General features: G+C 45.6%; 1 protein-coding gene across 5 annotated transcripts in view; it reads left to right on the forward strand.

Moving 5' to 3' along the window:
- Positions 1 to 15,754, forward strand: part of WASF3 (WASP family member 3) — a 134,867-nt gene extending 119,113 nt beyond the window's left edge. For 4 of the 5 annotated variants that reach the window (XM_010375090.2, XM_030922328.1, XM_030922326.1 and 1 more), the window contains 4 exons: positions 3,387 to 3,562; positions 7,890 to 8,156; positions 9,441 to 9,808; positions 12,511 to 15,754. In XM_010375090.2, coding sequence (XP_010373392.1) covers positions 3,387 to 3,562; positions 7,890 to 8,156; positions 9,441 to 9,808; positions 12,511 to 12,668 — 969 coding nt within the window. In that variant the 3' untranslated portion in view covers positions 12,669 to 15,754. Of the gene's footprint in view, positions 1 to 3,386; positions 3,563 to 6,860; positions 7,028 to 7,889; positions 8,157 to 9,440; positions 9,809 to 12,510 lie in introns of all 5 variants that reach the window. The other variant, XM_010375088.2, reaches the window with a different exon arrangement.
- Positions 15,755 to 26,764: the final 11,010 nt, after the last annotated feature.

Consider the following 26,764-nt stretch of genomic DNA (forward strand, 5'->3'; position numbering starts at 1 on the left):
ACAAATATTTAAAAAGCATATTTGTCTTAATCCTCATGCTTTTTTATAGTTACAGGGAAAGAATGCTGGGGCTTACCTGCCTTTAAAATGTGCCTGCTTTTTAAAAAAGGCCTTCTAGGTTTCCTTTCTCAATGATGCTTTTGGCAAAACTGTTTAATTTTTTGTCACTCTTCTTGAAGGGGAAACAATTTTTATGTATGAATATTGTGTCTTTAAAATCACTTATTATATCCTGGGCTGTTTTGTCTCATTCTACCTTCCTCAAACACATAAAATTCTGGTAAGAATTTCTTTCGTTCACTTATATAATGACTTGATGTTGAATGCCTTCTAAATGCTGGATAAACAGTGGCAGAGAAAAACAGGATTACCACCCTCATGGAGAGGACAGTATAATGAGGGACACAGGCCTTAAATAATCATGCAGCCTCGGAAATGGGGAAAGAGGGAGAGAAGTTTCAAAATGTTCATATAGGTCCGCTTCCTATGGAAATAGAAAATGAGGCAAGATATTCTTTATTCCCCAGGATTTCAGAAACCCAAATCACGTTCAGTTTGCAGTTGACAAATCTGAAGGAAAAATTAGTTTAGAAAACATGAGGATTAAAAAACCCACATTTTTGAACTTTGTTTCCTTTAGTTTGATGCTTTAAAAACATTAAAAACCTCATTAGACAAGTATGAAGCTTTAAACATGTAATGACACTGTTGGTAAGTGTGGTGAAAGAAAAGTACAGAGCACTCTGAGGGAGATGACCTGTGGCGTGACTGTGTACACACAGTGAGGGGTCGAGGAAGACCTCTCTCAGGAGGCGTCATGCAGGCTGGGATCCACGGGAGGGGAGCAGAAGTTAGCTCAACAATGGGAGGGTGCTACGGGGAGGCTGGAGCGGTGGGGAGCAGATGAGGTGGCGTGCTTCCACATTGAGGAGGCTTCTAGGTAGCAGTGCCTGAGATCATCCTGGGGGAGGAACTGGTTTGGCAGATTCTAAGGATTTTAATGTAGGCCAGTGTAACTGGAGCCTGGATTCATCACTGTTCATATTCTTTCATGTTTGGTTCGCATGCGCTTGTGGGTCCTGTGTGCATGTTGATAGGTAGATTTGGAGACTGAACCATGGTGAAGAAAGTTGCAGATATCATAACACTTCATCCCTGCATTTGTCAGCATACATCTTTTGAAAAGTAAGGGGAATAGTTATTCATTATTTTTAATACAATGGTTCTTAATCAGGATGCATATTGGAATCACATTGAAATCTCCCTCCCTCACTTTTTTCCTTCGGTTTTTCAAAGTACACACCCAATACATGCTGGTTGTAAAATGTTCAAATAGTACTCCCTTCCCTGAGAGTACCTAGCCACGGTTAACAGCTTGGTGTGCATCTTTTAAGACCTTTTAGCAGTCATAAATGTATGCATAAACATTTTACAAAGTATTTGTGTATACATAGTTATACTACGTATGACTTACACACACTGACATTATTTAAAATGTACTTCATCCTTTTTAATAGTTGTGTAGTATTCTGAAATATAAATGCTTCATAAATTACCCATTACTGTTGCTTTTACAATACTGAAGTGGTTATCCCTGTACTTAGGTGCAGATAATTCTTCAGGATAAATTTCTAGAAGTTGAATTGCTCTTATTGAAGAGAATGTGAATTTTAAATTTTGAAAGATAGAATTATATTGCCCCTAATCTTTAAAAGACTGAAGAACTAGTTTATGTTCTTACCAGGTCTTCTCCAGTCCTGGATATTACTTTCGTTTTGATGAAAGATTGAATCTGTGTTACGTCTTCTCATATGCTTATTAACCATTTCTGTATCTTCTGTGAATTTCATGTTCACATCCTCTGTGGATCCATGACTAAAGCCTCCTGGATGCCTCTGAAAATGGTCCAGTTTTCTGTCTTCACCACACCCTTGGACCACCTGCCGTTCTTTTACCCTGTACCCACTTAGTAGCTTTCTCACTTGCGTCCCTATCTTCCCTCTTTTAATCTGTTTTCCGCAACACAGAAAGATCTTCTCCAGTGCCTTCTCAGCATGTCAGCCTTCCCTTCTCGTTCTTTCATGGGTTCCCATTGCTGTTGGGATAAAGGCCTCCAAGGTCTTCCTGCCTTTCAGATCTTGGGCCATTCACCCCAGTGTACCATTTGCCTTCTTTTATTTCTCTGAGTGCAGTGCCATCCTCCTCCCCAGAGTCCTGGCACAGTCTGTCCTCTCCGCTTGGCATACATCTGACCCATACTCCTCTGCAGAATTGATGCCACTTTAAATACACTTTGAATACCCTCAGTCATTCCAGGATGCCTCCCTGACTTCCAGACTAGACACACACACACACACACACACACACACACACACACACACACACTCTTAAACATAAAAATATATTTGTAAAAATTAATACATTTACTTTCATAATACATTTATTCGTGTCCTCTTATGGACTGCAGGCTCCATAAGGGCAGATGCCGTGTGTGTGTGTGTGTGTGTGTGTGTGTTTGCCATTTGTGTTGTCAGTGCCTGGTGCAGTACCTTGGGCATAGCACTAGAAGTTCATGCTTGCTGCCTGGCTGTGGATTTGATCATTTAGCCAGCATGCATTGTGTATTCTGTATAAAAACAGTATGTTGAGATACCATAGGACAAGAGGGAAATGTGGGAAGTAAAGACACATGATTCTCATCCTTAAAGATCATAAAATTTTATGAAGGAGGCAGGAAAAACTTACAGGCACACATAGAAATAACTTCTCACCTTTCAAGAAGCACCTGTGTAAAAACTAAGTATTTGTTGAATGAAACATTTTCTGGCCAAGTAGGGCTAGAGGAAGAATGACTTGTTTTATGGGCAGGTAAGTTTTTATCTTCCTTAGTTTTGTGTTAAACTGTGTACAGGATTCACTTACTCCGTAATCTTTTAGAAATTGGGAACAGAATGTTTTGAATTATTTTCTTTGAAAGATAATTGTATGTTAAGAAGTCAGTCAACATTGTGTGGTGGCGGGAAATAATTTCTCTGTGTGGTGTTTCCAGGTCGTTCACCTGTATAATATAGATCGGAAAGACCTTGTTTAGGTTTAAAACAAGTTACAAGCCTATTCAAGTGAAAGTTTTTTACTTTAATGAAAACAATGGCAAGCAGCTCCTACGGTTGTAGCAGGGTAGCTTTTTGTTGATTCTGTTTTGTCGGTTCTGTTGGGTAAGAGGAGTACCTGCTGCTTTAGAGTTTCTGTAACATTAGGGTAATCGAAATGCGAATATGTCTTGTCTGTTCATCAGGCATGGGTCTTGTGCATTATAACTGCATTTAACCAGCTGTTTTCCTTTCCCTTCTGTCTTGGCATGCTCTCTTTCCTTTCCTGGACATCAGGAGCAAAAGCGTATAGATGGCACCACCCGTGAGGTGAAAAAGGTTAGAAAAGCCAGAAACAGGCGCCAGGAGTGGAATATGATGGCATATGACAAAGAGCTTAGACCCGACAACAGGTTGTCTCAGAGTGTGTACCACGGAGCGTCTTCCGAGGGATCCCTGTCCCCAGATACTAGGTGTGTGTGTGTCGCTGCTCCCTCAGCCCCGATGCTTGGGCCACTGGGTACTACCTGGTTTTATTTTCATTTGAAATGCACCAGTAGCTTCGGGGTTTATATGGCCCATGATGCCTTAAGATTTTCCTTAAAACTTATTTATCTGTATTTTGATTTCGAAATAATACTTGAAGACAGTGTTATTTTACATTGGGTTCTTTTGATTTTAGAAAACCTCTCTGACTTAAAATGTATTGTTGAGTTCATCTAGATGTAGTGTTTTAACACTGATTCTGAATTTGGGGTAACTACTTATGACTTAAGTTTTTACTTTAATAATCATTTAATCCTTTCTCTTAGCATGGAGTGTTGAATTTCCTTTGTCACTTGGTATCTAAAAATGATTGGTAGGTGGTAAAGTAACTAAGGAGTACCTTCATTGTTCCCTTTAGTAACCCTTTGAAAAAATGAACAAAAGAGAGATTTACTTCTTACTTGAGATAACTTATATATTCTAATTTCAGGAGAAGAATTCTGTTGGCGTTTACTTTAAAATTTATTAGCAATTAAATAAAAATATTTCTTGCAGGCGTGAATGATGTGGTCATTAAGTCACACTTGTCACCAAAGGCATTCATTGAACAACAGGAAATGACTAGTCAATTTTAATGTTTGATTCAATTTTCTGTTTCTGCTTTTGTAAAGTTGTAGTCTTCCATTTGCATAAACCCTCACTGGCATTTAAAAATTTGAATAGAGAATTCTTACAATATGTGATCAAGAATGTTTCAAAACAGCAGCAACCTGGACTTTGGGTTATATCTGTGTCCTTTTTCTCTTTTTCTACCTTTGTAAAACTCAGCGTTTAGCACAAACTCTTAACATATTACATGCCTTCAATGTTCCCACCCCAGAAGGTCTGTAAGTCATTGGGAGGATGTGAGGCAAGTTCTGGGTAGTTTTTCTGTACAAACTGTTATTTGTTAAATGTTAGAGAATTATTGGACCTTTAACCGAGTTTTAGCCTCGTTTGAATTTTAGTGTGAGTTTATTTCTATAGAAAGTAAGAATTGCAACATAGTTCTGCTCATAGTTCTTTGGGTGGGGAGGAACGTATGAACTTAATAGCTCCCATGAGACCAGTCTGCTTTTTTGTTTTTTCTAAATAATTTAGCTATGATTGTTTACTCATGCAAAACGTATACTTTGTTTTTATCCTATATAGACTTTTCAAAAATAGATGCATATGGGAAAATGATGGATTTTTAAAAATCTCTCAGTTGAATGATATTCCTTCTAGCATCTAAGATTATTCCATGCTGGGTATAAAATGGATGGTTATTCAGATATAGTCTGCCTTTGTATTTATGTTGCTTATGTACATCTGCATTTCTCTTAATTTTCAAACAGTAAATCTGGTTGTCAGTTTTATTTCTTCAGAATTCCTTTTGTTGTCTCCTACTATTTCCCATGGCTTCTCACTATTTGCACACCTTATTTACTATCAGAGGAATAGATTATAACTCATCATTGTATTTGGATTATAACCCTTAATTTAGAAATTTTTAATTTTTTTTACTACAATGTCAGTTTTTTATTATAAAGTAACACATGCTTATTATATCTGGAAGTTACAGGAAGAAATTAAAATGAAATATGATCTATAGTCTCACCATCCGAAGAAACCGTTGTATGCATTTTAGGGGTCTTTAGTCTTTTTCTATATATGTGTTTCTTTTTTCTTTTACAAAATTGGAGTCATGCCATATTTTCTTTCTTTTGACTTTTAAAAATTATATCCCATGTTTTAGGTGTTATTTAGAAACGTGATTTTTAATGGTTGTATCTGCTCATCGGAGTGCATCCAAGATACTGAGGGCAATTTGAATACCAGGTTTCGTGGTGTGTAGATGCCGTTATATAAGTAATATACTGTAACCCATCTGACATTTTTGCTCTCTCTCTAGATCGTTAGGAATGACTTGTTCCTGAGCATGAATTTAAGATGAGCGCTGGAAAGTGCTTGCCTGCCGCATGACCAGCTCTCTGTCACTGCCACTCAGGGAGTCGCACACCTCCATGCCCCACTGTCCTTATTTTTTCTCATCCAGTTTCAGGCCCTGGTGCAGATCTCTGACTCTGCCCGCCTGTCTACCCAAAAAACCCTGGGGGATGTATTGGCCTCTTCACACTGAGTCTCTACTGCTGTGCCTCCTTCCTCCTGTGTGGTGTCGTCTCTGGCCTTCCCGGCCCTCCTCCTCCCATGTCGGTGTTGTCTCTGGCCCTCCTGGCCTCTTCCTCCTCCTCCCATGTCGGTGTCATCTCCGGCCCTTCTGGCCGTCCTCCCACCGTCTCTGGCCCTCCCAGTCCTCTTCCTCCCGTGTCAGTGTCGCCTCTGGCCCTCCCAGTCCTCTTTTCTGTAATAGGTGATCACTGACCATCATGAGGCCTCGGGATCTCCACTCCCTCCACCTTGGCCATGCGTCTGCAGCTGGTTTCTGCCTCCCTACTGGGAGTGGGGCTTATCTCCAGCAGCTGCCTGCTCCTCCGTTCTCCTCCTGCTTGCTGGTGCATCCCTTTTGTATGGTCCTTCTCTCTTGAACTGACCAGTCCTCTCTTCCCCCAGCCCCCGTCTTCCTGATGGGCACCCTTCATCAGGGTTCTACCCTGTAGAAATCTCTGGTTTCTACTTCAGATATTTATTGTGTCTTCCTTCACCTCTGCCTCCACCTGGTTAGCCCCTTTTCCTTGCTTGCTTTCTACCCTGTGTTGCAAGGCTCCTTGACAGGGATAGCTCTCCCAGTTATGCCACAGTATGGTTTCCTGCCCTCATCTCATCAGAAGCTGTCCAGATTTGGCTGGAGGACTGTTTCCTTTAAAAGGTTGCACTGTAAGCCAGTGACTCGTAGTCAGGTGCAGAGTCAAGCACACATCATCAGTGTCTCCAAGGGATATAGGTATTTACGTTTTTTAAATATGCTAAATCTAAATACAGGTCAGGTCCTCCCCCCATTAAATACATTTTTAAGTCATTTACTGGCAGCTCACCTAGTTCAAAAGACATAATCAGAAGTGAACCATAATCCAGAATTCATACTGCAATTAGGGAAGAAAATAATGAGTAGTTATTAGTTGTTACACTTCAATTAAGGAAGGGAAAGGGAAAAGAAGCTGTCTCTTCTCATTTAGAAGGTTTTTCTCTGCTACACTGTGCCCCAGTTAAGAAAAGCTACTGACTGGAATCCGAAGGTGGAAATGCAGCGTGCATCTTCTTCCCTGCTCCCTCAGCACCCCGATGTGTGTTTGGTATTTCCTTCAGAGAGAGAAACACAAGCTGAATCCTAACAGAAACCAGCAAGTAAATGTGAGAAAAGTCAGAACAAGAAAAGAAGAGTGGGAGAGAAGGAAAATGGGCATTGAGTTTATGAGTGACGCAAGGAAACTGGAGCAGGCAGGGAGCACCACAGAGGACAGAGTGCCCGGCGGGTTTGTTGTTTTGCTTTCTTTGGGTTCCCAGACTCAGGCTGCCCCTGCTTCCGCCGCCATGAGAGGATGTACAGCCCCTCCCGGCCACCTGTCCCGTAACCTGAGCCAGGAGCATGTGACTGTCTTACTAACGCCCACGGCGCTGCTAGGCTGCCACACTTGGGTCCTTCCTCTCCTCCTGAGGGCTTAGCCAGAGTCCCATCCCTGCACCCCATGCCTCGCTCAGCTCTGCTCCACTAATCCAAGATCCCATTCCTTTCGGAGTTTCACACCCAGCGTATGTGCAAAGAAAATTACAGAAAGAAGGCCTTTCCATAGTGCACCGCATTGCTTTCTTGCCTTTTCGTTACATACACTTCTTCTGTTTCAGAAAAATGTGATTCACTATACTGTATTCTCGATTTCTTTTCCTGTTCTTACTGTTAATATTTATCCAGTTCACCTGCCATTTTATATTTTCTAATGATATGCTGTCAGTTTCATTGCCACCAAAATCTTCTGCCTTATATCCGGTTTCTAAACGGAATGGTTTCTCTCGTAGCCTTCTTCCTTAGAGAAAACGTGTGCTGAAATCCTGTGAAAAGGAGGCTCTGCTGTTTCCTGCTTGCCAGTCTGTGTGACTTATTCACTTCAAAGCTGTGAATCTGAATCCATGTAACACTGGGGCTTGCTGCTGACTTATAATCATTATGTTGTTGCTTGGAATCTCCCACGGGGCTAGACCTAGTTGATAGTAAAGCAAATTAATGTCGATGATTTTTGTGTATTAGCAATGTTATTATTCAAATATATCCATATGCCTGTTAGCCGACAATTTTTAACTTAATTTAAATTTCCCCCACCTCTTGTTTTCAAATGCCAGGTCACATGCGTCGGATGTTACGGATTACTCCTACCCGGCTACTCCCAACCATTCTCTGCACCCCCAGCCGGTGACCCCTTCCTATGCAGCTGGTGACGCGCCACCACATGGGCCTGCAAGCCAGGCTGCGGAGCATGAATACCGGCCCCCATCTGCCTCGGCGAGGCACATGGCCCTCAACAGACCTCAGCAGCCGCCGCCCCCGCCTCCCCCTCAGGCCCCAGAGGGGTCCCAGGCCTCTGCACCGATGGCTCCAGCAGACTACGGGTAACTCAGCGTGCCTTGCACCCTAATCCCTACTGGCCTTGCATTTGAATCTTGCTGTATGTGGTAGGAGAATTTTAACTCTGTTATTTTAGAGGCCAGGATAGAGTCAAGGATGACTGAATGTAGATACTAGCAGCTCTAACATTCTGTGTGAAATAAAGCAGGTGCAATGTAAGCTCAGACTTACAGCCGAGTCTCAAGCCACACTGTGCACGTATGCGTGTTCCCTCACACACACTCTGGGTGTTTGAGTGACTCTCTAAGCCAAGGTATTGATAAAGGGTATTAAGTGCTGATTTTGTGAACCTGTCCCAAACCCTCAAGTTTCTGGGCGCATCCTGGGTGGCCACAGAGAACTGTTTTCACAGATGAGAAGACCACACCGCGCAGCTCCTGTGCCTCACTTCTCAGGCTTGACCAAAATCTCCTTTCATGACCTCTGACCACCCAGACATCATTCTGCCCCAGGCCCTCCTGTTTCCTGACAAGTAGAATTCAGGGACCTTCATGTTCAGGCCTTTATCAATTTAGGCACCCACCTCTCTTTTTTTGGCTTTGCCCTAGTCCTTAAAGACTTCGCTCCTCAGAGTTGGTGCCCAGGAAAGTTACTGTGAGTCGGCGTCCACTGCGAACACGTGTCTGCGCACCCCTGTCTGAATGACGGTCCTGCTCTCAGAAGTGCCCTCCCTGGCCACGCATGCCAAGTCAGGTCCCCAGAGTGGCTTGGGGCTGTGTCAGGCCAGGGGAGGGCCCATGGTCCAGTTAGTTTGGAAGACTCTTGGCTGAATAGAATTCAGCAGATTTCTTGGCTGTGTGACTTTCCGAAGCTTTTGATACATACCTGGGCACTGCAGGCGTGGGGCATTTCCACAGGGGTGGGCTAGAGAATGTAGAAAGCTCCCAATCTGGTTGACCTTAGGACCCTTCAAAGACAAGTTTGTGAGCTACCGCCTCGAGATCCCCAGTGTGAAGGCTTCGCTGCGCTGCTGCCCTGGCCTCTGCAGTCAGCTGCCTGGTTCTACCTTTCTTCAGGAAGTGCTGCACTTTTTGAGTGTTACTCCTTTTGGTACATTTCAGTAGCAGGTCTTGACTTCTGTCATAATGAATAATGTCAAACTGTGACGATAACTGACCCAAGGTGTGCATGTTCGCATCCTGCCATGATTGAAGTTCAGGTGACAATACGTGTTGTGTCTGAGGATGGCTCTGTTAGGCGTCTGAGAGCTCACAGGACGTGACCCTCTCTTGTTCCCTTGGTGACTGTGTGCCTCGTATCTCTCTCAGGATGCTCCCAGCGCCGATAATTGAGTATTACAACCCATCAGGACCACCTCCTCCACCACCTCCTCCTGTGATTCCCTCAGCACAAACTGCCTTCGTCAGCCCTCTCCAGATGCCCATGCAGCCCCCGTTCCCCGCATCAGCCGGCTCCACGCATGCGGCTCCTCCTCACCCACCCTCCACTGGGCTCCTGGTCACAGCCCCGCCACCCCCGGGCCCGCCACCTCCCCCGCCAGGCCCTCCTGGCCCCGGGTCTTCTCTTTCATCCTCCCCAATGCATGGCCCCCCAGTAGCTGAGGCGAAGCGGCAAGAGCCAGCACAGCCACCAATCAGTGATGCTCGAAGCGACCTCCTCGCTGCTATTCGAATGGGTAAGTGGAGCCCCAGACACACAGCCTGCCTTTCAGCAGGAAGTTTCCTCGTGTCTCCAGCCAGCTACAGCCTCCTTGTCTTCAAATGACTACTCACTGTGTTTTTTAAAATAGAATTAAAGGGGTCTTACTTGATTTTTTTGTTTTCTTTTGTTTTGTGTTTTTGAATAGTAGATGTGTTTTTGTCCACTGTAAGGTAAACAAATTGTGATGAAGAATTGAGAAATGGCCCGGTGTGGTGGGCTCATGCCTGTAATCCCAGCACTTTGGGAGGCCAAGGCAGGCGGATTGGTTGAGCTCAGGAGTTTGAGAGCAGCCTGGACAATATGGCAAAAACCTGGGCCTACAAGAAATTCAAAAACATTAGCTGGGCATGTTGGCCTGCGCCTGTAGTCCCAGCTACTCAGGAGGCTGAGGTGGGAGGGTTGCTTGAGTGTGGGAGGTCAAGGCTTCAGTGAGCCGTGGTCACACCCCTGCACTCCAGCCTGGGCAACAGAGCGAGACCCATCTCAAAAAAAAAAAAAAAAAAAAAAAGATTGAAATTAGGAAGTCTTTACTTACCTAGAAACCAGAAACGCGATAACTGAAGTGATCAATTAATTACTTGGATCTCTGCATTCTACTCTAAGGGGAAAAGTATAAATGAAAGAAAGTGAGCTCATATTAACGATTTCCTTAAAAAGAAGAGTTTGTCCTGGACTGGTTGTATTTGCCTGATGTCCTAAGCCAGTGGTTTTTCAGCATCTGTAATATTGAACAGCATAACCCTTTTGTCAGATGAGAGTTCCGCACTGACCCCCTGACCACGAAACACATGGAGACAGAGCATCTCAGGTGGACTGGGGTGGAGAGTCTGCCTTCGCCTGTCTTGGGCTGCCCAGAGAGCCCCTGGCAACCTCTAGTCCACACCATGGATTCTTAGCCAGGTCCCAACCCAGTTTGGTCGAGAGTCACTGACATGTTACGGGAATATCCAAGAGCTTCTCGCCTGTGGGGAGCCTCACAGACTTGGTCACAGTTTAGTCATCTCATCTGGAAGTGACTGAGCAAGGAGCCTGGCTGCAGTCCGCCAGCTCAGCATCAGGGATGTCCTTCAGAGGAGCTGTGATGCTGCGGCCTCTGCGTTTTTCTTGTGTGCCCAGGAACCAGGCCCGCAGTGGGGCCCACGCACCCCTCTAGAGACACCAGGGTCCTCTGAATACCTGGACATCATTGACACACTTTTATTTTGTCAAGATAAAAAAATTTCTAGAGGTATATTAGCTCATGAATATCAAATTTGGGGTCATTGTAGGACAGTGTTAGATTTGCCTCTTTTTTTTTAACACCTTATAAGCCCTGTCTACCAAGAGTGGATACATAACCTGTATCTGATCTTGAGGAAACATCTGATACACCCAAATGGAGAGACATTCTGCAGACTAGCTGCCTATATTCTTCAAAAATGAGAAGGTTGTAAAACACAAAGACTGTGAAGAACTGTCCAGATTAAAGGCCATGAACAAAACTTGACACCATTGTCACAGGTAATTTCCACTGGATTCTGAACCAGGGGATAATCTTTTCCATTTGCAATTAGATTGGGTCTTTTTGCAAAATTTGAATAATATTTGTAAGATAGGTGGTAGTATTGTATCCAAACGAATTTTGTGATTTTGATTTTTTGGGCAGGCAAGGGTTGGTAACACATGAACATTTTAGGGGTAAAGGGACATTATATGCTGTTCACTCTCAAATGGTCCAGAGAAAAGTGTCCGTGTCTTTCTGTGTAAAGATGATAGGGGAAGACTGGGAAATAAATGTGGTCAGATGTTAGCATTTGGGGAATCCAAGTATATGGGAATGTTTTTCTGCTGGTCTCATAGCTGTTCTGTAAATCTGAAATTATTTCAAAACAGTTAAAAAATGAATGGATACCAGCTTGGGCAACATTGCAAGACTCTATCTCTACAAAAAAGAAAATACAAAATTTAGCTGTGCATGGTGGCGTGCGCCTGTGGTTCCAGCTGCTCAGGAGGCTGAGGTGGGAGGATTGCTTGAGCCCAGGAGGTCGAGGCTGCAGTGAGCCGTGATCGTAACACTGCACTCCAGCCTGGGTCACAGAGTGAGACCCTGTCTCAAAAAAAAAAAAAAAAAAGGGGGGGGGGGGTAAACATTAAATCATCAAATATCTTACTTCGTTACTAAGCTAGAAAGTAGATGATGGTATTTTATGTTCATTTCCACAGTAATTGTTGAAATAAAGGTTTCTCAGTTACTTCTCGGGTTAGCTGAGAGTGAGTAGCGTAGAGTGCTGCCTAGTAGATGTCCTGTGATGATAGAAATGTTCCAGCCTGCAGCGTCCCAGAATAGCCACTAGCCACATGGCAGTTCATGCTTAGAAGGCTGTATGTGGCTAGTGGCTGCTGTCTGGGATGGTGCAGCTCCAGAATTTTCTCTAATGGTGTTCATGTACACTGAAATTATGAATTTTTAATATTTTAGCACGTTTGTTTGTTACAAAAAGTCTTCTTACTTTGAATGTGTATGTTTTTGCTCATGAAACTTTTAATATTCCCTGAGCTTTTCTCCCCTCAAATTTCCAAAACTTCTATCCTTAGTGTCAGCAGGAAAAAAAAAGTCCAATAGACATATTTGTTTGTTAATCTTTAATTTGGAGCTGGCAAAAGGATGTGATTCTGAACCACGGGTTGTGTCTGCAGGAATTCAGCTGAAAAAGGTGCAGGAGCAGCGGGAGCAGGAGGCCAAGCGGGAGCCTGTGGGGAACGACGTGGCCACCATCCTGTCTCGGCGCATCGCCGTGGAGTACAGCGACTCTGATGACGACTCAGAGTTCGACGAGAATGACTGGTCCGACTGAGCGGAGGCCGGCGCCGAGGCCGCATGTGGGAGCGTGTTGAAGAGTTTAAGTGGTCTCTACACCCAAATAGTGGTATTCTAATCCCGTAGCATAGCACCTTTTGTATAAATAATGTGATATTGCTTCTGCACATCCAAAAATTCTGGGTCTTTTCAGTATTTACTGTGTAATACTTAAGTGCCACTGAACATAGCAAATTGTGCTACACGTGGGGAAACAGGCTGTCACTATCGCATTGTCCCGAAAACAGCATCTGCTTTCCTCTTGACCATGGGAGTATTTCGTGCAGTTTGGGTTTACTCTTACTGATCAGTATAACTCTGCAGACTTGCTGTGTGTTTGTAAAGCTGCCTGGTGTTAGGTCTCTGCAAGACTAATGACTATGTCAGGGTGATGTCTTCCAACCAGTAAGTGATATTGTTTCACCACTTTGAGGTTTCCTTTCCTTTTTTTAAAGGATGTGTTTCTGAAGAAGTTGGTTTTAGAGGGAAAGGTTCAACAAATAGGGAGAATCCAAGGTTTCTGCTTTCAGTTTCTTGGCTTGGTAGCCTCTAAGTGAATCTGAATGCTCTGCTGAATAATTTCATTGCCTCTGCTCACGCCTGTCAAATATGAAATTGGAAGGGCCCTTTTCAGGCTGGGTTCCCTGTGGGCATTTGCTTAGTAAATGCCTGTTGATGGTTTTGCAAGAGAGTTCAGCAGCTCAGCAGTAATGAAAGTGAAGAACAGAGTCCTTTTTCCTTCCTGGGGCCATTGGGGATGACACTCAAGATACTTGCCAGCCTCTCCAGTGTGGGCACTAGCTGGCCAGAACAGATGCAAGCAGTCCATGACTCTGGGAGCTACACTGCTGAGCTGGGCAGAGCTGCGGCACAGGGCCTGGGCTGCAAAGGATCCCCGCTCCTTTAATTTCCTGACAGCTATGTCCTTAGTGAGCTGCAGGAGTTCTGAGCTCCTCAGCGAGCAACAGACAGCGCTTTGGATGGCACCTTTCGCCACTTGGTCGGAATTTTAAAAGCTTAGGTTTAGGTGAAAGTAGATACTGACAGCTATTCACCTTTCACGGTGCTGGAGCCAGATTAGGGATCACTCCCGTGAGGAGGGCCTTCACCCTGTCCTAGAAGCACACGGTTCTCCTCTCTCCTGTTGTTGGCACATTAAATGATAAAAAGCACCTCCTGAGATTCCCTTGATCAGCCCTGCTGCTGTAGCACACACAGCGCCACGCCCTCGCCTCCGCCCTTCCTGCTGTTCCCACGTGGCAATACCAGGGACCCACGGGGAAACTCAAGAATGAGAGCTTCTGTGTTTTGTAATTCTGGATGAAAGATAGCTGTTTGTGTTGAATAAACAGGTGCTCCAGGCTTTGATTATAGATGCGACTTCAAAAAGATGCTAAGACCCTTGACTTACTAAGGACTTTAACCTTCTTAACAGCATTTCATATGCATTGTGGTTAGTTACTTAGTTATGATGGGAAGGGAAGAATCTGGAGCTAAAAGCAGAGCTGTTTGAGGTGACGGTAGGAATGTCACCAGGATGGTGACGGGGGTTTTAGTTAATGCATCTGAGCAAGTCAGCCAGCCCCGAAATCCCCTCGGCGTGTGTCTCGCGTGGATACCTGTTGAGCTTGCGGGCAGTGACTGCACAGAGCCTGTCCATTGGGTTCAGTCATGTACATCTGAAGCCCTGAAAAGCCTCATGTCTGCATCCCCTTTCCAAGGCTGCTTCCCTGGCGTGTCTTCTCTCCTCTGTCCCAGGCGCTGGGAGCGGTCTCTTCAGCGTCTTTTCCCAGAGCTGGTCACCACTAGGCTGTCACTGTAAATTCCTTGAGTATAAGTAACAGTTATTAATGAACTTCTCAATTTCTAAGTTCTCTTTGTTGTTGTTGTTGTTGTTGGTGTTAAAAAGGGCCTACTACACTGGCATTATTCTTAGGACTTCAGTGGCTTTCAAAGTCTGACTGACTTGGCTTTCTTGTTCCTTTTGTATTAGGAGTTCCTCGTGTGGGTCTGGAACTCCCATTTGGTAAATGCTTCTTTGTTTTTTATGGCCCCTCTGTTCTCAGGCTGGAGAGAACACAGAAGCTACTATCCATGTCAGGATTTATTCTATTTATATCTTGTTACAATGAAATTAGTGGCACTTTATTCATAAATATTCATGAGCCTGTTAATTATTAGTTGTCTTCCTGTAGTTGAATCAACAAGTTATTTTCAACTCAGTCTTATGACTTGTGAAAAAGCGTTTGCCCTGTTGTGTACCATAACCTTTAAAAGAATGGAAAATGACTGAAATCCAATTTAGATTATTTTTAGAGTATTTTTCCAGCAAATTCAACTTATTGTGAAATTTAAATCCAGATCTTTTCTAATATGGTATTCCATGAAAAGAATAAAGAGAAGATTTGAATTTTCAATTTCATTTTCAAAAACTATTGACCAAAACAAATGGAGAAGAAACATTCAAAAGCACATTTCATGTCTACAAACTTTATGTTATAAATTACAGTTATAAATTGTAAGGTAATTTTAAATTGTCCCTTGTATTATTTCTCCATGTTTGTTTTAGTTTAATGTCTCCTAAGCTTTTTTCTCATAGCGTAGCCCTAGGGAAGGGATGGGAAGGTTGCCCAGTCCCTGATGGCTGTGCACACAGGAGACGGTGGAGCACAAGGCGAGTTTGCACTGTCAACCCCAGACCGTAAGCTTGGCTACACTGATGTTTTTCTTTACTAAGGATACTACTCAAAAGTTAACATTTTCACCTCAGTAAATTTTTAGAACATCAAAATGTTTTCTGAGCACCAAGTGGCTAGGCTGTAAAAGTTTTATAATAATTTGCAATTAAAATACATGATACATTTTAATCCATTAAAGACTAGTGGGAATGTATCAGCCAGAGTAGCAAGTAATTTTTGTTTTATAAATCATAGTATCTGTCATCTTGCAGTATTACCAATGCTGTTGTAAATTGAATTTAAAGTGGTATTAAAAAAAACTGTTAAACAATTTTTATCTGTTTGTATATCTTACTATAGATTATGTACAAGTAACATCTAAATAAAATTACACTTTTAACCCTAAGAGGTTTTGCTTATTAATAACAGTGTTGTATGTTTGGCTCTTTTGGAAGAGAACTTGGTGTTAAATGGTTTTTTGTTTTTGCTTTTGTTTAGCATTTTCCTTATTAGACAACAGAAGACACTGCTTTGGTTTCCATTTCTACATAATTTTTGTGTCACCAGGAGTTCAGATTGAATTCCTGAATGACTCGGGGCAGCATTAGTCTGGTTAGAAGGAAAGCCATGCTGGGGGTGGGGAGCACCTGTTGAGAGGATAGAGCCTGGGGCAAGAGGTCTTAACCACATGTACTCTCAACGGTAAAAGTGAATAGCACGCTGTAGTATGTATTGCTTATGGGATGTTTTCGTTTCATCCTTACAATAATCCCTAACATTCTGTTTCATGTGTGGGAAACTAGAGTGAAGCTAGGTTACTCTGTCAGGGACCTTAGTCAATAGAAAACTCAGTTCTGGGGCAGAATCACATGTGGGGGTAATGGGAGTCGAGATTGGGTGGGTTAGTGTGGCCACATACATCAGAGACAGCCAGACTGGAGGTCAGGCTTCCTATAGTAGCTGCTTTCAAGTTCCTGATGCACACGGTGTGTACCTCTACCATGGCACACGTCATGTGGTATGATGGCTGGTTCGGTGTGTAACTTTCCACTAGACTGTGTGTTCCTTGTAGGCCTAAGTCATCTTTGCATCCTGAGAGCCTTGGCACAGCACCCAGTCTCCTAGGCAATGAATGAGCAGCTGCTTTTTGCATGATTAGATGAGTGGATGGATTTCTGAGTGGTTTTCTTTAGCAAAAAGTAAAGTGTGAGCAACTTTTTAAAACATGGCAAATTCTACCAAATACCTTGCATTTCCTCCTTAGTACTTGTCATCTGATGTGCGGCTCCCTCTTTGTGGTATGTATTCCCCACCAGACTGAGCTCTGGGAGGCAGGAAGGGGCCTGTTTTGCTGCTGTATCCTGTGTCTTGAGCACAGCGCCTGGCACTTTCTAGGTGTCACATAGTTATTCAGGGATCGTGGTTCATAGGGAAAAAGGGGAGGCTTCTTCAACAACTATTTGTGAGCCTAATAAGATTTTAAATACAGGGATATGTGTAAAACACTTGGAAGAGGGCCTGGTGCTAAGCAGACACCCAGTGGATGTGACCGCCCTTTTCGTCTACAAGCCACTGGCTGGAAAAGAGTGGCAGGCCGGGCTCTGCCCTCACGGGGACTGCTCATCTCATGAGAAAAAAGGACATTAAATATTGTCAATTAAGTAATTTAGAGCATTTGACATGTGCTGTAGTTTGGGGCAGAATGAGAAGTGCCCAATCGCAGTGGGCCAAGGGAAGCTGAGATTTGAGAAGGAATAGAAGTTAGCACAGGGAGGGAAAGGAGTTTTTCAGTAGAGGGAACAGCATATGCTTTCCCTAAGGTGGGAAAGACAGTATGTGGTGAGAATGGAACTAAAGTGTCAGTGGAATGGAAGCACTTAGAGGAAGAAGTGTCATGAGATGGGATACAAAGACGCTGGAAACCTCCCATGCCCAGCATTTGGGATTTAGGGAGCTTTCTGAGCCAACAAACCCCACCATGATAACATACCTGCCATAGCTGCATACCTATCAAAATCTTTGTATTTACAGCCTATTGGTTTTTTATTGATCTTGATAGCCTCCTGCCTTAGATGGCATTAATATTAGAAAGGATCTTAGGTCCGTTTTATTTATATGTATTTAGGAGGCATCTTAGTGTTCTTCTAGTCTAGCTCCTAGCTTTAAAGATGGGGAAAAGGCCATTGCTTCCATTGATGGGGGCTCAAAGCTTGGTCTCTTTAACTCTTGAATTTTCAATTCAAGAGTTCAAGAGTTCAGTAAAGTTGTTCAGTAAACACTCATATACCTCTCTCCATCTATTCATCAGTTCTTATTTTTTATGCATTTCAAAGTAATGTGTATACTTCACCCCTGAATTCTTCAGCGTACATATCATCAGAGTTTAATATTTATAATGTAAAATATACTTAGAGTAGGTTCAATGACTCTATTCAGTCATCCGGTGTATAATTTGCTCTTAAGCCCATCTAGTAAATTTTTTATTTCAGACATTGGATTTTTTTCACTCTAGAATGTCCTGATGGTTCTTTTTTGTTGTTCATTTATTATAAGTGTATTTTCCATCTTTGAGCATAGTTATACTGGCTCTTTAAAAATCTTTGCTAATTCCAACATCTGGATTTTTTTTCAGGATCAGTCCCTATTGATTGTTTTCACCCCTGAGTGCATGCCTAATAGTTTTGGATTGTATTGTAAACTTGGTGGATGATACATTTTAGAGACTCTGGATTCTGTTATGTTCCTCCAAAAAGTACTGATTTTTTTTTTTTTTAAGGAAGACAGTTAACATGGCTAGATTTAAGCTCTCAATTCCCCACTGCCCCCATCACCCAACGCACACACAATGCATAATAACAGAAGTTTCTTAAGTTCTTTTAACCTTAGCCAGGCTGCTTGGAGTTTCTTTGACTCACACTTGGTTACAGGATCAAACAGAGACTCAGGCAGTTTTACACAGAATTTTTGGATCCCTCTCTGGCTCTTGTTTGCAGGAACACTTCACTTTCAATCTTCTTTGATCACTCTGAACTCAGCCCTCTCATTTTTTTAAGCCAGTAAGATTGTGGGTTAAGTCAGCCAGCCAAGACTGCAGATTTTCTGTTCAGGCTTAGCTGCCTGCTTGGCAGAACAGGGCCTGCCCTCACCAAAATGCCTTTAATAATCAGAAACAAAGCCTTTTTCTTCTGCCAAGCATCAGCTCCCCCTCGTGTGTTTCTGGTTTTGATTTCTGTGCAATGCCTTCGATGGCTGTGAGGTGTATTTTGTCCAGTTCATAACTGTTGTCGTAGTGATATGGTCTGAAATGAGCTAGTTCTCCAGTCCCAGAAGCCTCATTCTGTAAATATTTGATGCAACATTTATTTTAAAAAATGTTAATGTAAATTTTAAAATGCAGACTGATGTTTAATACCTAATTACAACAAATGATCAGCCTCTCCATTTTTCTGCCAGGCAAACTTGTGTTTGCAAGGACCCCACAATAAAACTGGTGACACAGTTCTTTAACAAAGTGATATCCAAGTATTGCATGATGGGATAGGAAACACGTATCTGCATCTTCTTATCTGTGAATCAGAATGTTAAGGCCAGGTGCTACAAAGTGCTATCCAATATTGCATGATGTGATAGGAAACACGTGTCTGCATCTTCTTATCTGAATCAGAATGTTCTTTAAGGCCGGGTGCTGTGGCTCACGCCTGTAATCCCAGCACTTTGGAAGGCTGAGGTGGGCGGGTCATTTGAGGTCAGGAGTTCGAAACCAGCCTGGCCAACATGGTGAAACCCTGTCTTTACTAAAAATACAGAAATTAGCCGTGCATGGTGGTGTGCGCCTGTAATCCCAGCTACTCAGGAGGCTGAGGCAGGAGAATTGCTTGAATCCGGGAGGCGGAGGTTGCAGTGAGCTGGGATTGCGCCACTGTACTCCAGCCTGGGAGACAGAGCAAGCCTATGTCTCAAAAATAAAATAAAAAACCAAACCCAGAATGTTCTTTAAACGGTACAAGTAGAACAGTATGTGAGTCTCATGGGCATTAGGACTACTTTTAACAAATTGTCAGCCTTGCCCCCAGTCTCCATTTTTATGTTCACCAAATGACTTTAATATTTTCACTGAGTTTTATAAACTTAGATTTCAGGAATAAATCTATACACATAAAATATTTACTTTTAATTACTGGGGTTCATTTGAATCACGGGTTCCACTACCTAGAAGTTTGTAACCACTGCCTAGTATCACCACTATGTAAGGGTTCATGTGGGGCTGTGGTATGGGGCCGTGCACTGCGCTCAGATTTGGTGTTCTGTGAAGACAGTCCCAATACAGAGTTGTGTCACAAGCTTTCGAGGACATGGATATTTAATTTGGAGGTGTGGGTGACTTGTAGAGGTATCCCAACAGGGAACTAGATGAGAAGGAGATTTACTTCCTGAGTATACTTTCTTCTCGGGCCTGGCACCTGGACATTGATTTGTCGAAACACATGAGCACTGTCCTGTGGCTGTCTGTACATGTGATCTTTTAATTGCCCCTCTGCATTTACCCTGTGCACTTGTGATGTGAGTAATTAGCTTGAAATGCAGCACCGTGATTAGTTAGAGGTGGTGAATTGGCCGATGATTTACCATGAAGAAAAATTAAGAAAAGCCATTTAAGAGTAATTCAAAAACCTACCAAGTGGTACTTAACGTGAAGTGACATTTAAAAGCATTTCACATTCGAGGATGTGCGTCAGCTGCTTTGGCCTAAAACCAGTTTAAATAGCAGTTTGATTTTGCTGCCGGCATGTCTTGAACCTGTGAACGTGACTTAGCATCCGCATTTAGAAGACGTTTCTTTGCCTGTATGTAGGTGACGGTGGTTTGAAGTGTATCTTCTACTCTTCTGAGAGCCACACTTGAAGATCTTGATAATTAAGTTAGGGGAGCAGATTTCAGCTCCTTCAAAATCTTTTGATATTTCGGAGACCTAGCCAGGCATGGTGGTGGCTCGTGCCTGTAACTCCAGCAATTTGGGAAGCTGAGATGGGAGGATCACTTGAGCTCAGGAGTTTGAGACCAGCCTAGGCAACATAGCAAGACCCCATTGCTACAAAAAGAAAAGGAAATTCGCTGGGCATAGCAGCTCACTCCTGTTGTTTTGGCTGCTCAGGAGGCTGAGATGGGAGGATTGCTTGAGCCCAGGGGGTCAAGGCTGCAGTGAGCTATGATCACACCACTGCACTCCAGCCTGGGTGACAGAGCGAGACTGTGTCTCACACAAAAACAACAACAACAAAAACCATGCACACACATCAAAGAATCAAAGACCTGGGCCTTCATTTGGTTTTCCAGTTGGGGGATTTCAGCGACGTGCCTTGAGGTCCGCGGCAGGAAGCAGCGTGGTGATCAGCACTGGATGGTTGACATGAAGGGCCCCAGGTCACCTCCTCCCAGGGCGCCTGGCCACATTTCCATCTGCACAGGTCAGTGTTGCTGTGGCTCCAGCAGCCCTGTGTCCCTCCTGTCCCTGTCTCTGGCTCGCCTTGTCACTGCAAACCTCCCTCCTCCCTCCACCAGCACAACTTTCCTTGCCAGGCTCCTTCCTCACAGAGGCCGTGGGTCCCTGTGGCCCCCACGTCGCCTTGGCTCCTGCCGTCCTTCCCTCTTCCCCTGACAGGTGACCTGTCCTCTACCTGTCCTCCCCAGATGATTCCACAGCCAGCCTGGTCAGACCCTGCCACACTGGGTTTTGGGGGTGCAGAAGCCCACATAAGTTAATAAAGGAGCCGGCCCTCTCAACAGAGATTAGAAATCCCAGGCTCATTCCCACAATGCCTTCCTGGGATGCGTGTTCAAATACAGATTTCCAGGCCCCATCCCAAACCTACTGCATCAAAACCTTGAGCACAGGACCCAGAATCCAGTTTTCCCGGCAGCCTTCTGGAGTGGTTCTCACTAGGCACACCAAAGTTAGGCCCTGCCCCTCGTGCTGACCTGGAATGATTGACAGGAGCCCAAAGATGCCACCTGCGATGCTCTGGGCTATTGGATGACTAATGGTGCCTCATGGACTCCAGGGGGACCCAGCGCCCTCTCCAGAGGTGGTCCCTTCCTCCAGTGTCTGGTTGGCAGCCGCTGAAGCACTGCCCACAAAGGTGCGCTGCGTTATGACCCAGTCGTGTTCATCTTTGGACCCCAGATGCAAAGATGCAGAGCTGCCATCCTTAACGCCCATGTTCCTCTCGGAGCAGCTCTCCCTGTTTCGCAGCCCCTTGCTGTCTTGCTGTCCTGACCCCCGAGCTTCTCGCTTGGTCAGGTCGATGGTGCTGGCCGCACAAAGCATGTGGGAGCTCACGGTCCTGGCGCAGGTCACTCAGGAACTCCTTCCTATTCAGGGCTTGGGGAGGAGAAGGGGCCTGAGCTTTGCCTGTGGGCTGTCCGCACTGATGTTACTCACTGGATGGCCTTCCTGGGCTGGAGTGGGAAGAGGGTCATATTCTCTGCTGTTTCTACTGCTTGGGTCCTTGTGGCAGACACGGGCTGGCACACTGCATGCAGGCGGAGAAAGTCAGCATGGCCTCTCCCAGCTTCCTCCCACCAGATGCTGTGGACATCAGCCTGGCACTCTTACGTGTCCCTGCATGGCCCCTGTGTCCTGCCCCCTGACTTCTGCCCTAGGCTGTTTGCGTGATGCATCTCCTGCACAGTCCGGCCAGCCCTCCCTCCTCCTCCAGCAGACAGTGGAGACCTAAGAGGTGATGTGTCACAGCAGCAGGACCCCACCCCTTGGCCTCAGCTGAGACAGGCAGCATCAGAGGACGCATTTAAGGTAGCAAAGGCCGGCACTGATTTCTTTTTGGGTCACACCTTTTACAAAGATGTTTTGCTGGGGGCTGTCTGTGGTCTGCCACGCTTAGGTGGAGAAGGAAGCTTTCTTCCCCTTCTCTTCCTGACCGGCTTCCCTTGGAGGTGCTCAGATATTCCACCTGCAGGGGCCACCCATGGGGCCTGCCCCAGATCCACTTTCCCACTTATTACTTGACTTTAAATGGGAAACAGAGTAAACATTCTTGGGTGACCCCCATACCTAGGAATCCTGGTTATCTGCCTTCTGCTAAGACCTGGGCCAGAGACTGATTTACACCTGGTGGGCCCCTGACTTCGTTCTGACAAGGGCCACATCTGTGTTGAACCTGGTGGCCCAGGAGACTGGAGTCGGTCAGCACCTGTCCCTCCCTGTTGCCCAACTGGACTTGTTCCCAGCTGAGCACTGAAAGGGAGCAGCGCTGTCTGTGCTAAGACCCTTGGAAGGAAGAGATTGTGGAAGGTGATTAGGATGAGTGTCTCCCTGATTCAGGCCTGGTGAGGGAGGAGGTGGGGCCGCCTGAGTTCAGCGGCTCAGCAGGTGTTAACTAGGGAGCAGTGCGAGGTGCAGTCGGGGGCAGGAAAGGAGGACAGTCCCGCCCTCTGTGGCCTGGGCCGCTGACAGCAGGGTCGGGCGGTGGGGAGCGGGTAAGTGGAGCCCGGAGTCCCCAGTCCTCCAGCTTAGCGTGACTCAGTGTGTGAACCCCTCACTGGGGACCCCTCTGTGCCTGACCCCGCCCAGAGGGGCAGATGACATGAAAATCAACCACTGCATCCCCAGGACCGCCACACGTCCGCTGAAGGAACAGCTGCGTCTGCCGGACCCTGCGGGGTAAGCAGGTCTGAGCCTCAGCCTGGTGCATCTCTGCTGGAGTGTGGTGACATCCTCCGTCGCATTTCCCGCTTAGATGAAGCAGCAGCAGCTTTGGGCTGAGCAATCTTTTTTTTTTTGGGACGGGGTCTCATTTGTTGCTCAGGCTGGAGTGCAGGGGTACGATCAGAGCTCACTGCAGTCTCAAGCTGGAGCGATCCTCCTGCCTCAGATCTCCCAGGTAGCTGGGACTCCAGGCGCGCACGACCACACCTGGCTCTTTTTTGTAAAGATGGGGTCTTGCTATGTTCTATTCCATGCCCAGCCCTTCTGATGCCAGACGCTGAATCCCTGGCGCTGAGCTCCTCCCCAGGGGCCCTTTGCAGGAGGAAGCTGGTCAGCTCCCAGCCATTCAGCTGCTCTGCCTGGAAGCTGTGGCCCTGATTGCCACTTGGAGGGTGATGGCTGGAGGCCCAAATGGACACCCAAAAGCAGATGAGCTTGATGCGAGGAACAAGGAATAAGGAACAATGTGGCCTCTTTCAATGTGAGGCAGCAGGGCTAGCCTCAGAGGGTGGTCTGCCCCCAGATTTGGCCTAGAAGCCAATGGTTAAACTCCCAGGGCTGTAGGTTGCTCCCAGTCCTGACTCCCACCCTCCCCAGCTCCACCCTGGGTCTGGGTTGAAGTAAATGTCTGGGATGGAGTAGGGGACATCTGCCTGACTCACTTCATTTTTAAGTTTACCCACGATGGACTCATCCTGACATCAGAGCTGCATTGTTGAACTGTCCTGCCTTTTTCCCTGCAAATGTTGAAGGAGGGTGTTTAGGGAGGCGGGAAGCAGGGCTGGCCCCATGGGTGAGGGGTGAGGGTTGGGGGTTCCTGGAGAGCAGCCCCGCGCTGCACAGGCCTCCTCCAGGAGCATGCACGGGGCACTGGCTCTACCCTGGGAGCATGCACGGGGCACTGGTTCTACACTGGGCAGAGGAGTAGGGACAGAGGAGTGGTTGTTTTGGAGAGCGGCTGCTGGAGGGTAGCTGGGGAGTGATGAGGAATAGGCAGCTGTGTGAACAGGCTAACTTCGGAGTGGCCTGGGAGCTGAGGATATGGAGGTCAGCCTGCACACCATGTGGACAGAGAGCGGGGTGGGGTTGCCGATGCGGGCGTGGGTTGGGAAATCTTGCTTGACATCCCCCAAACCCTGGGCTGCCACACCCCCGCCCCAAGGGCTCCCTGAGCAGGGAGGGAGGCAGGCCAGGCTCAGGACTGTGGCTCAGAGGCCCCCTCAGGAGTGAGCTGCATGACGGTGGAGTGGGGCAGGGGTGGCCTCTGTGACCACCCTGGAGGAGATGCAGGGGACGCAGCGTCACCGTGTCCCTGGCCTCTGCAGACCTGTGTGCCCGCTTCTCCCAGGGCTGGGGTGCAGGCCTAGGTATTTGAACATTTAAAACTAAAACCAGTGGAAATCTGTCTTTGAAAGTGTTGGGGCTCAGAAAATGCTACCCCAAAATGAAAGTCTCGGAAGCAGCCTCAGAAGCAAAATGTTGTCCCCGACCTTCTCCTACCCTCTTGTCTCTTAGTCCCATTCTCCCCCGAGGCTACCCACGGAAACCAGAATCCCTCTTCCCCAAGATGGTCATAGAAACCAGACCCGCTTCTCTCCAAAGCCAGCCATAAAACCTGTGACTCTTTTTTCCTTCTCTGCCTTTCTGTGTAAAAACTGGTCATAAGGAAATGATCTGACCTACCTTGTTTGACCCCTGGTCATAAGGCCCCCTCATTCCAGAAGGAAGGAATGGGTGCTCAGAGAGGCCAGGCAGAATCTAGCCCGACAGGCCTTGCTGGGTGTCCTCACTCGGTCTCAGCGCTGGATCACACCCTTCTTGTCCGACCATATTCCACCCGGCCGTCCATGCTTTGTTGGACAGAAGCATAAAAATGGGCAAGTTCCCCTGTACCTTCGGTCTTTATTCTGAAGGCTCCTGTGTACATACGTTACACAAACGTTTATGCCTTTTCTCCAGTTAATCTGCCTTTTGCCAGCTGATTTTTCAGCCTTGGCCCCCTTGAAGGAGTGGCGTCAGCCCCCGGGGTCCCAAAGAGGACAGGGCGCTTCTGAGCTCCGGGCCTGTGGTTCCTGGAGGGTGGACTTTACACAAATGTCAGAGGCCCCTGCGCTGTAAAAAGCAAGTGAATGTAAAAAGCAGGTGAAGTGAAAAGCGCGATTCCTGCTTTCCCTTTAACAGTCTATCAAGGGCATCCACGTTTGGTTTAACACCGAGTCAGGGATGTTGGGAGGCGCTGGCCTCGGCCTCCTGGAAGCTGGTTAAGATCGCTGCGGAGCCCAGAAGATCTTCCTTTCTGAGGGCGCCCTTCTGCGCGTCTGTGGGGAAACACCGCCCTCACGTGGCCAGATGATGAAGTGCGTTCTCTGAAGACCAGGCTCACAAGTTCAGCTCCCTTTCACTTACTTGCTCAATCCTTCATTCCTTCATTAAACAAGTATGTATTTTTCGTGCATTGCTGTTGAGAGTGATCTGGTACGAGTTCTTTGGAGGGCAATTTGGCAATTTAGCAACCCTGTATCAAAATTAAAACTGTACATACCCATGACCGAGCAATTTCGTTTCTAGAATTATATCTGAGGCAGGTTGGATTTTCCAAAAATGCTGATGACAATATTTCTGGACCTATATTATCTTCCAGAATCTTGCCACTCCCTATCAAGAGGTGTGCCCTGTTTCCCTTTCCTTGAAGCTGGTGGGATTTTGGAAGTGCCCGGCTTCCAAGGTTAGACCCTGAAAGGTAAGGAGGCTTCTGCTGGGCTCTGTTGCTTAGAATGCTACCTCTGGAACTTAGCCGCCATGTTGTGAGGAAGCCCAGGCCGCATAGAGGGGCCACACGTGAGGGTCTGCTCCCAGCTAGGGTCTTAGCCACTGCAGGGAGACAGACAGGGCCCAACCTTACTGAGCTCTGCCTGTCAAAATGGCAGATTTCTGAGCAAAAATAAATATGGTCTCCATTTTAGATCACTTAGACTTGGGGTAATTCATTATACAGCTTTCATAACTGCAACAGATATACATTTCAGATTTATTTGCACATGAACAAAAGGACATATTCAATTCAGCACTGTTTGAAATAACAAAAGATTAGAAAACATCTTACTGTTCTTGCAGCAGAATATTGATTATAGTCTATGCACATTGGAACATGCTGCAGCTGTAAAAAGAATGAGGTCGTTTTCACTGAATTAAAATGATCTTCGAGATAGATTGTTACAGTAAAAAAAAAGCAAGGAGCAAAAAAATGTGTATATAATATGCCATTAGATTTAAAAAGGATAAAACAATATATATCTTCATTTACATGTGCATACAATATTTCTAAAACGATCCACAGGAGAGTGATAGCATTACCTCGGGGCAGAGCCCCGGAGTATCTTGGGGTAAAGTGGCGGGGAGATCTCTACTGCAGACCTTTTTAGTACTTTTCATCACGTGAGTGTTTACCTATCTAAAAAAAGTCCTAATTATTTTTAAATGTAAAAATTCTCTTTGATATGCTAGGCGGAGCGATGTTGAGATGAAAGGCAGAGCTCCTGCTAACTATCATAAAATTCACCTTATTGCTCTACTATCAAGGCAAAACAGTAAAGCAACGGGGGTTGTATTATTCAGGGTTTGCCAGAGAAACAGAATCAGTAGGAGATGTGTATATACATATGTATAAAAAAAATGTAATGTTTAACTGAACAG

Source organism: Rhinopithecus roxellana, chromosome 18 (assembly GCF_007565055.1).
Source record: "Rhinopithecus roxellana isolate Shanxi Qingling chromosome 18, ASM756505v1, whole genome shotgun sequence".
Taxonomy (NCBI): Eukaryota; Metazoa; Chordata; class Mammalia; order Primates; family Cercopithecidae; genus Rhinopithecus; species Rhinopithecus roxellana.